The sequence below is a fragment of the Cicer arietinum genome, chromosome 7, assembly GCF_000331145.2.
Source record: "Cicer arietinum cultivar CDC Frontier isolate Library 1 chromosome 7, Cicar.CDCFrontier_v2.0, whole genome shotgun sequence".
NCBI lineage: Eukaryota > Viridiplantae > Streptophyta > Magnoliopsida > Fabales > Fabaceae > Cicer > Cicer arietinum.
In genome coordinates, this window is record NC_021166.2 from 2,862,937 (window position 1) to 2,875,429 (window position 12,493).

The 12,493-nt window shown below is 30.1% G+C and overlaps 2 protein-coding genes across 3 annotated transcripts; one reads left to right on the forward strand and one right to left on the reverse strand.

The window, feature by feature from the left end:
• The first annotated feature begins 3,062 nt into the window (after nucleotides 1-3,062).
• Nucleotides 3,063-5,175, forward strand: LOC101489989 (xyloglucan endotransglucosylase protein 7-like). The gene is made up of 3 exons (XM_004507870.4): nucleotides 3,063-3,497; nucleotides 3,672-3,865; nucleotides 4,443-5,175. The coding sequence occupies exons 1-3, from the start codon at nucleotides 3,234-3,236 to the stop codon at nucleotides 4,837-4,839; spliced, it is 855 nt and encodes a 284-aa protein (XP_004507927.1). The 5' UTR covers nucleotides 3,063-3,233; the 3' UTR covers nucleotides 4,840-5,175.
• Nucleotides 5,176-6,921: 1,746 nt separating this feature from the next.
• On the reverse strand, nucleotides 6,922-12,249 carry LOC101490328 (uncharacterized). 2 transcript variants are annotated; one of them, XM_027336387.2, is made up of 8 exons: nucleotides 11,953-12,249; nucleotides 10,862-11,117; nucleotides 10,707-10,771; nucleotides 10,500-10,576; nucleotides 8,457-8,543; nucleotides 8,257-8,387; nucleotides 7,779-7,884; nucleotides 6,922-7,289 (listed from the first exon to the last, which is right to left on the reverse strand). In XM_027336387.2, exons 1-8 carry the CDS (start codon nucleotides 12,138-12,140, stop codon nucleotides 7,021-7,023), a joined length of 1,179 nt encoding a protein of 392 aa, XP_027192188.1. In that variant the 5' UTR covers nucleotides 12,141-12,249; the 3' UTR covers nucleotides 6,922-7,020. The 2 variants fall into 2 exon arrangements, with proteins under 2 accessions (XP_027192188.1, XP_004507928.1); XM_004507871.4 differs by having other exon boundaries at nucleotides 10,512-10,576; nucleotides 11,953-12,248.
• Nucleotides 12,250-12,493: the final 244 nt, after the last annotated feature.

The following is a 12,493-nucleotide window of genomic DNA, read 5'->3' on the forward strand; positions in this document are numbered from 1 at the left end:
TACATTATTTAAAATTTATTTTTGTTGTTTGGTAAAATTTAAGGTGATGGGATGGTGGTATAATATAAAAAGACTTTTAATATTTATAAAAATATATATTTTTCGTTCTAAAATAATTGATTTACTAGTAAAAAAAATTATCTCAGAATAATTGTTCGTTTAAATTTCCAATGCATTTTATTAGATACTTTACTGGTTAGATAGTTACCCTAATTAATTAATTATTTTATATTAGTTGATTTTTATTTAATTTATAATATAAATTTATGTAACATCTAATATAATTTACATTATCTCGATGATTAAATATTATTCAATTTAGTTTTTTCAATTTCTCTCTTATTAATGACTTAACTTAAGAATTGTAATACACATATTTTCAATTATATTATTTAATTAATAGTACTTTGTATTATTTTTAATATAATATATTTTACTATATATTTATGATATTGATAATACATCAATCTTTAAAATATATAATTTAATAAAAAAATAATATTATTTATTTCATCAGAACATTTTTTAATATGTGTTAAATTATTAAGTGATTCAATTAGTTTAAAAACAAGTATTTGCCTTCCTCACATTAGTTGGGATAAAAATACACTTTTGTGGCCAAAAAAAATAAAAAGGACGCTAAATTTATGAAGTTTGAAAGTTGAAAAGGGACCGGTGATTCCTTTTATACCATAACAACAAAAATAATAAATAGTAATTAAAATCTCCACTAAATACCTGTATCAGTTGAAACTTTTCCATCTAAATACTTAACATCATTCGTACGTCACGTTTGACAATTCCCTGTGTACGACTTGATAATATAATGACCAATAAATAACAACCAATTAATGAAACCATCGTTTTTCTTTGCTACTTAGGGAGGCCCTAACTATCCCTTCTCGATTGCACTTTAACGATATCTATAGATTCATCTCTCAAAAGTCACACACGCCGGTAATCATTAAATAGGAATAGGAATATTATGTTATATTTTTTAGGATTAATATATCTTTTAAGCGTTCTAAAAAATTATGTATTCTGTTATCGTCACATTAAATTAAACACTGAAAAAGGATTGATGTAGATAGATTATGGGCCAGATAAACAAATATTGATATTAGGTTAATTGAAATTCTTGTTTTAATTGATTTTGTTTTTAAAAATTATTCTAACTTAAAATTAAATTTATATTTTTTTATTATAAATTAAAGTTTACGTCGATTTTTTTTAATTCACATTTTCATAACATAAATTATTTTTATATTCAAATTATTTTAAAATAAAATCAATTTTATGATTGTTCAATCAAAAACACATTAAAAATAATTATATAATTAATTCAAATATTGTATATTTATCTAATATCTTAAAACATTGAATATACTTTTTCAATGGTAATATGAAATTCGGTAGAAAAAAATATTTAGATTATAGATAAGACTAATTTCAGTTTAGATTTGAACTAAAATCCTCTAATAATTTATTAGTAATTAAAACTCATAATCAATTGACTAAAACTACTTAATTAAATCATCGAATACGAGTCTTATATTTTGTATAACCCTCCACTTGCCATTTGATTTGAGTTTCCAAGTGCAAAGTTTGTGTTATTAACCCCAAGTAATTTTGATAATAACACTGGGGACTTTTTGAGCTAAATATATATATATTTTTTTAAGTTCTAAAATGTCTATTTTAAAAATTATTTACGCGAATGTTCTACTTTATTTTAAAATAAGAAGTCGCTTCTTTGGAAAGCTTAAATGAAGGGAAAATTTTAAAATTGTTATAAGAAGTCACTTCCCTGTGGAACGACACGTAATTAATCTTTTTTTTATTTTATATTTTAATATTTGTTATTAATTATTTAACAAATTAAAATTAATTAAATTATTTAAAAAATTAAAATACTAATAATAAATTAAAATAAAATACATTAATAATTATAATTAAAAATGATTAAAATACATCAAATTTGTTGCATAAAATAATAACAACAATTAAATAAAAAGAAAATTAAATTAATAACATGAAAATAAAATGAAATACATTAAATTAACGATAAAAATACATCATATTTGAGAAAAAAAAAATATCAAATTTATATCAATGATGTCCATCTAAATGACCTCTAGGAACCAAAATTGAAATGGAAGTATCATGAGAATAGTTTGATAGGTGGGATAATGATTTTTCGTATAATATTTTGGGTTTTCGTTCCGTGCATATTTGTGTTTAAATTCTGCAAACCAATAGTACAAGTTGACGAGACTTGATTATACGACAAGTATAAGGGAACTCTATTGGTAACAGTTGCACATGATGAGAACGACAATGTGATTCCTATTGCTTATGCTATTGTGGAAGGTGATACAAAAGATGGTTGAAGTTTCTTTTTGAGAAATTTGAGAAAATACGTCACTCCACAAGCCAACATTTGTTTGATTTTGTTTAATTTTAAATAGACACGAATCCATTAAAAATGCTTATAATAATCCGAATAATAGGTGGCAAGATCTTCCGTCAAAACATATGTTCTGCGTCCGACATATTTCACAAAATTTTGCAAGGAAATTTAAGAACAATGCTTTGAAGAAAAAAGTTATTTATACGGGTAATAGTTTCATTCTTAATTTTTATAATTAGTATAATTTTTAATAATTTTATTCTTATTTTATATAATCAGTATAATAATGCATTGTCTACTTTACTCGATCAATGAACCTATATATCGATACTACCACAGATAAATCAACATAGTAAAAAAATAGAACAATCAGGTAATATTATTTGAAAGTGGGAGATTTTGGTGTAAAAAAAAATTATAAAAAAGAAATTCACATTGGTATGTATCATCCCTCATTAGCTGTCATGGACCCCACATGCCCTAATCAGCTAGTCCTTGAACCAAAGACAAGTCAACCCATATCTCTGTTTCACTCTACACACGTTTGCAATATTTTCCCCCAACCACTTTCATCACCTCCAAAACCCAATGGCTCTTCACATTCATAATTATCTCCTCTTAATACCACTTCCTATATATAGTTTCACAACTTTGCATGCAATTCATTCCTCACCAAGTCCAAATACACACTTCTTTCTTTTCTATATTATTTTTGTTCCCTCTCTAATTCTTTTCAAAACTTGCTTGCAATTCACCAACCAAAAAATTTCATTAAAATTTAAAATCAAACGTAGGTATATATCATCACTATTAGCTAGTTGAAATGTTAAGTAAGATACTTCTTGGCTTTCTCTTAATAGCCTTTTTGGTAGAAGCAACATTTGCAAGTAACTTTTACCAAGATTTTAACATAAAATGGGGTGATGGTCGTGGCAAAATCTTTAACAATGGAAAACTTTTGACTCTGTCTTTGGACAAAGCTTCTGGCTCTGGATTTCAATCCAAAAGTCAATACTTGTTTGGAAAAATTGACATGCAAATTAAACTTGTTCCTGGTAACTCTGCAGGCACAGTCACAACCTATTATGTAAGTGTCCTTAATTAATTAATTTGCTACATGTGTGTTATTATTACTATTAATTACTCTCTCTTGTCCTAAATATAAGAGAAATAGCTTTTCAATTTTTATATAAAATGTTTAGCATGAAATTATTGGAACGAAAAAATTTATTAACTAAATTTGTTTGTTATGATTTTGCAGTTATCTTCTCTTGGTGATGCTCATGATGAAATAGATTTTGAATTTCTGGGAAACTTAAGTGGTGATCCTTATATTGTTCATACAAATATTTACACACTAGGGAAAGGGAATAGAGAACAACAATTCTATTTATGGTTCGACCCCACCAAGGACTTTCACACTTATTCCATTCTCTGGAATCCTCTAAGCATCATGTATACATACATATATATCCCTACCTCTTTTCTCTCATATTTATAAAATGTTTAAAATAAAATAATTTAATATACACATCTGATATAAAACTATTTTACACTTGTATCTAACGAGAATCCGTATTATCACTTAAGTTCATTTTATAACCGCATTTTTTATAATTGCATTTTACAGTACGGGAAATATTGAATTTTTATAAAATGTGTAAAAAAAATTAGAGAAATGTTAGCAACGTACTCTTTAACACATATATTTAAACACATTTTTTTTTATTGGTTGTAATTCACATACATCCCACTAAATTATGTGGATTTTATTTAAAGAAAATATATTAAAAAATGTATGTTAAAGAGTGTGTTGTTAGTATTGTTCAAAAAATTAATTTACACTTTAACTAATGTATGTCGATCCATTTTTTTAAAATAAAATGATAATTATATTGTATTTTTTGTAAATTAATTATACTATTTTTTTTTTAGTTTGTAATTTTAAAAAATGGCTGTATTGAGAAAATATAAATTTTTTGTTGTCCTATATTGAGAAAATATTATCTTAATAATCTTCATATTTTAACAGATATTATGTGGATGGGACCCCAATAAGGGAGTTCAAGAATTTGGAATCAAAAGGTATTCCTTTTCCAAGTAGCCAAGCAATGAGTATATATTCAAGTCTTTGGGATGCTGATAATTGGGCCACAAGGGGTGGCCTAGTGAAAACAGATTGGGCCAAAGCCCCATTCACTGCTTCATATAGCAATTTCAACATCCAAGCTTGTGTTTGGACTTCTTCTTCAGGTTCCTCTTGCTCTTCCAAAAATCCATCTTCAAACCAATCATGGTTGAAACAATCCCTTGATTCTACGGGGCAAGCTAGGATTCGATGGGTGCAAAAACACTACATGATTTATAATTATTGCACTGATACTAAAAGATTTCCTCAAGGACTCCCTCCTGAATGCCCTCTTGAATGAAAAAAACTAGGATATACTCAGTTTATATTTTATAGTATGTTTTATTATGCATTCTATTGTATGTAAATGGGATTCATCATTATTTTGGGTACTAATAAATTTCATGGAGAAAAATATCAATAAAAAAAAAGGAATTGTTGACTTATCTATAATGCTGGTTTTTTTTCCTTCTTATTTCTATGACAAGATCAAAGGTCAATGAAAAATATTAGAAGAAACAGAATGAATGTATCTAGAATGAATGAGTACAAAGTCCTTTCGCATTTTGTTGGGTCAGAAAAACTTCAGATGAATGTAAGTGATATATAAAAAAGCTTGCTTGGTTGATTTTTTTTATTTCTTACTTCTCTTGGTTTATTTATTTATTTATTTTTTTACCATTTATGAGTAAAGATTCAATTAGACACTCCTAGGCGCTAGCCAATGGCAATGCATTAGACACTACTAGGAGGAGAAAATCAAGAGAAGGCTAGAACTGTCAATTTGACAAGCTCCTTAATTATTGATCCCGGCCCACATGTTGAAGAAGTCAACAAAAAAAAAATTAATAATTTAAAAGGCTCTAAAAAACAAAAACTCCCCATATATTTTGTTAATTTTGTTATTTTGATAGGGGTCTAATATTAGGGGCTTAATAAATAAAAAATTAAGGAGCCTTAAAGTTGGAGTTTTTTTTAGAAAGCTCTAGGAAGGACCATCAACTTTCTACACCGGGATATCATTTGATTATTTTAAAACTATTTTAAGAGTTTTAAATACATCTCTAAACTAAAAGTTATAATAAAATCTTTAAACTAATATTTTTCTTGTAATTAAGTCCATTTATTACTAAGACTAATAATTTTTTTGTAATTAAGTCCTTCCATTATATTATTGTTAGTCAACGACTAATCAACACTAACATGACATATTATATAAACAAGTCTCTAAACTAATTTAAAGGTTATAAATAAGTCCCTAAATTAGTTTAAACAAATAGAAACTGGTCCTTTTGAAAGCTAACCAGTTCGACATATTCAAGCAAGAACCAAGCAAAAATATAATTGTCAATGGACAATGATGTCTCTTATAAAACAAAATATAGTGGTTGTTGCGAGCTGGACGCGTTTAACACTTTCATTGTGCAATGTCTTGTAACGCGTTTAACACTTTCCTTCTGAATCTCTTCCTCCAATCAAGCCATTTGCTCTGACAAAAGGCACAAGCTGTACCAAACAGTCCCACAAAACTTTCATGATACTTCCAGTTCAAGCTACAACAGCACCACAAGCCTAATTCAGCTTACAACAATACCTTATTCCCCCCCAATACTATCAACCATAAAGTTCACGGTCTGCTTGTATACTCATAACGTTGGAATAGTGCAGCAACCCTCCTGAACTTATCAAGATCAACTACTGTATTTTGAACTACTAATTTATTCATTGCTTTCCATATTGTCCACATACATGCAAACCAAACAATCTTAATCCTCTACTTGAAACCTCTTCTAGTGAACTGCTGGAGGTGGCTCATCACATTTTTAATGAGAGCTGTTTGTATCCCAAACCAGAGCAAAACATACCCCCATACTCTCAGGAATACAAGACATTCTAAGCAATTTTGTCTCCACTCCAATTCCAATTCTCCCCCTAATCCCTCCCATACACACAATTTATTACTGAGCAATACTATAAAACCTTCCAAATCTCATATTTAGAGGCCCGCCTTCAACCCAAGGATACTTCCAAAATAGAGACTTACTTGCATTATATATTCATATAGCAAGAAAGCATCATACACAAGTAACAACAATATTTTAAAATTTTCAGAATCAGCCACATTCAATAACAGACAATTTAATGTTAATGAAAAATCTGAACATTGTTATTTAATTTAAAAATTTGATGATTATTATAATGATATAATACCTTTTAATAAAATAGCAATGTCCTATTTATATACAAAGTATCTGTTTGTAGTTATAACAGAAAGAAAATAACAAACCTAAAAATGAATAACAAACTCAACTAATTTAGTGACAAACTACAAAAGCTGATAAGAAACTAAACTACACAGTGAAGTGAATAATAAGAGAAAACATAAAGTGAGAACTAAGTAACTTCATCAATGATAAAAATATAAAAGTTTTAATTAGTTTTTAATCCATTCAAAAAATGTAATGGAAAGCGGCAAACAATATTACGAGTGAGGTAATTGAGACAATGGTCCTAATTTTTTTCCTTTGTTGGAGACATTGTTATCACCATCATCATTATTATTACCAAGAGCACGTCTTGAAACAACTTTCTTCCATATAAGATTCACATACTCTGGATGATCGACAAAAGGATTCCGATTATGCTGATAAAATTTGCATATTCTTTCATTTCTCAGTTTCTCCTCCCTCGAAGGTGGATCAACTTCATTCCAATCTAATAATGTGGAAAGCAGTCCCATCTCTCTGTTTTCTGCAGTAATGGTATAAATTTTCAGTTTAAATATTTCAACTTACAAGTTACTAAAAAATTAAGAAAGCTAGACCGCATCAATTAATTTTCAAATTCATAAGAATCAATTAAACAATTTACAAAGACAAGATATGATCAAACACAATGGCCAGCATTATTTTATACTCAATTTATCCAAAGAGAAAAAAGCAGTTGCAATGTACAAAAGATCAACAAAATTGTCTTCAAAAGCAACTCCCTTTTCAACATTAAACAATACGTACATTGCAACATAAATTAGGTATAAGATGGTTATTGATATTAGTATTGTAAAAGAGCATATAACAGGAGGGGAAAAAGTAGCCATCTAATAATAAACAGCCACATAAAAAGCAAGATAAATACACTGGTAATTCAGCCAACACAAGTAATGCATGTATTTCATCCCTTGGGATTTTAGATCATACCCAAGTATTATTGTTGAGCAAGAACATCAACAGTTTAACCTACCAACATTTGGAGTGTCTGAAAGGCGAAGACCTGGACTTCCCCCTGGTTGTTGAAACCCATAACAGACTGCCATGTACATTAATGCCCTTGCAATATCTCCTCTAACCTGAGGTTAGTATAACTTCAAGACATAAATACAAAAGAGGTATATCCCATATGAAGTTTGAATCAACAATATATTAATTGTTCAGGAGAAGAGACATCAAAGCTACTTGAAAATAGAAGTAACAGAATACTGGAGCTTTCACCATCCTTTCAGTTTCCTTTTAACCGCTGTTATTGATTTGCAAGGTGCAAATTAATTGTGAATATTAGTTATAGAGATTGAATAAAATCTTGATGTCATGGATTTAATCTAGAGTAAAAATGCTCCAACCCCATCCGCTATTCATCAGATTTCAAGCATGACCAGCAATCAACTAAAGAATTTGAAAATGAAATGGCAGTCAAAAACAAAAACAACTAACAGAAATGTGACCTGCTTAGGTGGTGCCCACCTCCTCTTGTCTGCTTCAGTGTCCAAAGCAGCTTCTTTGTTGGCTGGCCTCAAACATTTGGTTGAGCTAGTTATGCATTCTCCATAGTACTTGTTTCCCCTTGATGAATTCACTAAGACAGACTTGTAATATCAACCAAAATTGTAATGTTGGTAAATTATTGTGCAGTGGTTCCCCTTACCATTAACATCAGCAGGACGAATGTTGTGTAAATCAGTCAAGGATGGAACACTGGACAACCCATATGAACGAGGCCAAAGATGCTCCCCTGGAAAATACAATTACATAAATAAGTGAATTTCTAATACATAATCACTTTACTTAATAAGTTCGTGAGTTAGTTAGATGATGTGAATGTTAGGCTATATAAATAATAGGAAAGGAAAATTGGTGAGACTTAACTTTGGTATCGGAAAGGGATTTAGATGGGAGAGAACCGGGTTTCTTTAATATCAAAGATGAAATAGAAATTGTCTATCAAAAAACCCAATTTTGTTCTATATTTGATTCAACTCATATCAATTGGTATGAAAGGTCTAATATTGGAGCTGGGAATTACATGTTAAAAACAATTCCAACATTTGATATGGAAGGGAGTATTGTTAGTGGTTGATCAATGTAAATCAGTATCTTAAGGCCACAACATACCCGGGGAGGAGAAGCTATCATGGCAGTGATGGCACTGTGAGGGGATACTCAAGTGGTGGCTTTGCTATAAAGGGAGCAACCAGACATAGTGGACCTTTGAGAAAGAAGTGCTCAAGCAAATTAAGTAAGAATAAAATTCAAATATTCTAGTCTGAGTTCAAGATGAGGACTTGGAATATTGGTAAGCAAGAACAGGAAATAGCTGTGATTGTTAGAGTTTAATACTTGACCATCATCACCAACAGGATCGCTGAACTCAAGTTCCTCTGCATAAGGAGATTGGTCATCAGTGGCAGTGATGTTCCAGCAGCCAGGCACGGCGACTAATTTCTCCTACTCGTCTGGCCAAGTTACTGGTGCAATGATTGTAGCTACTCTAGTGGATGATATGATAGCAGAGAGGTTCTTCTATCCAACAACTTGAAGACCAACACTCAACAAAAGGGACGAATGAAGAATAGGTAGTAATGGAAATAAGGAAATGGGGTCAATCTTCTGATTTAGAGCACGCCCAAATTGTTGGGGAGAAGAAATCAGCCTTCAAAAAAAATTGGAAGGGACTAATTAAGGAAGAAGGACTTTCCAGGGAAAACACGATCATCATTAATTACTAGGCTTCCTAGTCATGTGTTGGGCCACAACCTTATCTATCTACCCATTAAATTAGGACAAAGTAGGATTGAAGCTCAAGATAAGGAATCACAAGGATCTGTGTTATAGGAGAGAGATAAGGGTGACTTCTAAGCTACTACTAAAATCGTCGAGCTAAATACTATAGCGAGCATTGAAGATCAACTGGGACTAAATGGATATTATTGTCTTCCATTATCGTGGTCATCATGTTTCAAATAATGGGACCCTGCACATTTTGTTTGCAATGACTACAAACTATTCGAGGTGAATGTTTAGGGTGGTATTGATGGAATGATGAGTAACCCCCATACTTGGTTGTTAAGTTAGTTATAAAAAAGTGAAATAATAGGCTTACAAGTTACAAATAAGATGAAAGGAAGATGAGTGAGGATTATTTTTCGTTTCGGAATGGAGTTTAGGGTGGGAGAGTTGCGAGTCTCTGAAATACCTAGAATGTTCTAGGCATCTTCTATCAATAAACTTCATTTCTTATTTACTATTTTGATCAAGTTCCTATTAATTTTTATCTCTCCCTCTCTTTCTCTTTCAGTGTGTATGTGAGTGCTAGTTTGATATACTTAACATTAACACTGCTATAATAGACCCTAGGCAAGATAAAAGAATCTTTTTTCTCATCCTTAATTATGTGATTAACCTCCTTTATGATAACAAATATTCATTTAAATTCAGAAACTGTGAAAGATCGACGACTTAAAACAAGCTCCATATGCAGTATACACTAGTTCAACACAAATCTTTCTTCTTTGGCAATGACCCAAAAAGGAACTTGATCAAATAAATATTCATTTTCTCATCAGACAGACTTGCATTTTTACCCTTTTGCTACCAAAAAATAACCCAAGAAAAACAGCTAAAAAACCATAAGATAATTAAAAGTAGTTAAAGACAAACATTGAAACAATGATAAGTCTAGCAAATTGACCAGATGACTCACTATTCCATCCCTGTTGTTTTCCTGATAACCATTTCGGAACAACTCTCAGAGAGTATATTTCGACTCTGCGTATAACAAATCACCAGCACATGAAAATCAGCTAATATTATTTGATACACAAAAGGCATCACTCAATGGAAAGTATACAGCAAATTAAAAAAAAAAAAAAGAAGCGATGACAAGAGCATTGCATACATTCTGGATGAAGCTTCTGGATTATCAATATCAGCAGCATCAAGAACCTTGAGAGCATTCCACACCTGTTACACATAAAATCCTTAGCAAAGCAAACAAGTGGCAGTACAACATTTTTAAATGAAAACACACACATATTTAAAACAAGGAATGACCTCTTGGTAGGACAAGGAATTGTGTGGAGCAATGATGGTATTCAATTTTCTCTTGAGTGCTTCACCTTTTAAACTCAAATGATTCACAGGGGAATAGTAATTGGTAATGTCCTCACAGGCATAAGTAGAGGAAATTGGATAGTCCGAAGCCACAGCAACCAGATTAAGAGATACTAACATGTAAAACGAAACAAGTCTTGAAAACCATTTCCACGAGAAACAATAACATGTTAGCCATATTTGTCCCAATGAGTCCCTAAACAAAATAGAAAGGTAATAGTTGTTGTTAGCTTTACAATCAAGGGACAATTTGTATTAGTTTATTTGAACTTATCTATGGATATTAGCTTTACAATAAAGGGACAATTTGTATTAGTTTATTTGAACTTATCTATGGATATAAGCACATGTGAGGCCGTTAGTTATGACATGTTTATAAGCTATTTTCAGCTTATTTCTACAAACTCTCTACCATAATTTACAAAAATAACTTATAGATATATAAAAACAGTTTGATTTTATTTTATATTTTGTTATAGAAATAGTTATATATAAACACTTATATAATATAAGATAAACGTTTATAGAAAAAAAAAAAAATCATTTTGCCATTCTATAATTTAGAGATTTAAAAAAAAAATGAAGTTGTTTCGTGTTTGTTAACCAAAGCAAGAATTAATTTTTTTTTAAATAATCAATTATAAAAAATGAATTTTATTAGAAGCTACTCAAACCAGCTTGTCATTGGAAACTGTTTTTAGATGCTGATTATTTTGAAAAGCTGTAATATAACGATTAGTGATATACTTTTATTAAAAAATGATTATTTGGAAGCTATTTATAGAAAAAGGACCAATACACGACTTTTAATTCTCAATAACTAAGGAAGAAGATAATAAAACAAGGTATTGGCAAGCTAGAAATAGAAATCCCTAACAAAAATGGAGACTAGGCTGGCACAAATTGGGAGCATTGATCACTTAAATATATCAATAATACTAAAAATAGGATTATAAATAACAACAATTGCGATTGATATATTAGCATTTGTTGGATAAGGTGAAATTGAAATGAATGGAAAAGGCAGTGACCTGCTGTCAAAGTTGTTAGAAATTGGAATCGGAGGTTTTGGACGACTTGCACCGGTAGTCAAACCGCCGCGCCGGAGTGTTGGAGTTGCGTGAATGTAGTTGTGAAGTTTAATTGCTCCATTTCCCGGCAAGTGGTGGCGGTTTGAAAAAACTGCGGCAAGTCTCGGCTCACTTGTGACTGTCCTCATGTTTTCAGAATATAATAATTGCTAGGATTAGGAATGTGCAACACACCACATTATCTGCTTCCGAATAATTATCAGCAAATTTATTTTGAAACTGATGGAGTATGTGAAGACTAAAATAGTCTTATATATTATTTATTATTTGTTCACTGTATATTTGCAACGACTTTAATAAATAAGAGTATTATTGAAAAAATATATATTATATTTATATTGTTAAATGACAAATAATCAAACACAAAAAATTGTATTTTAAATGAAACAAATAATATATAAAGTGAAGTTGTACGCACAATAATAAAATCTACCATTCTTAAATATATAAGACTATTTTGGTTTTTCAAAAAAAAAACTAT

Coding starts and splice junctions, on each gene's coding strand:
- LOC101489989 (XM_004507870.4), top strand. CDS start 3,234: ATGTTAAGTAAGATACTTCTTGGCTTTCTCTTAATAGCCTTTTTGGTA. Junction 3,498..3,671: donor GCACAGTCACAACCTATTAT/GTAAGTGTCCTT, acceptor ATGATTTTGCAG/TTATCTTCTCTTGGTGATGC. Junction 3,866..4,442: donor TGGAATCCTCTAAGCATCAT/GTATACATACAT, acceptor ATATTTTAACAG/ATATTATGTGGATGGGACCC.
- LOC101490328 (XM_027336387.2), bottom strand. CDS start 12,140: ATGAGGACAGTCACAAGTGAGCCGAGACTTGCCGCAGTTTTTTCAAAC. Junction 11,118..11,952: donor TCTAACAACTTTGACAGCAG/GTCACTGCCTTT, acceptor TATTTTGTTTAG/GGACTCATTGGGACAAATAT. Junction 8,544..10,499: donor ATGGAATAGTGAGTCATCTG/GTCAATTTGCTA, acceptor TGTATTTTCCAG/GGGAGCATCTTTGGCCTCGT.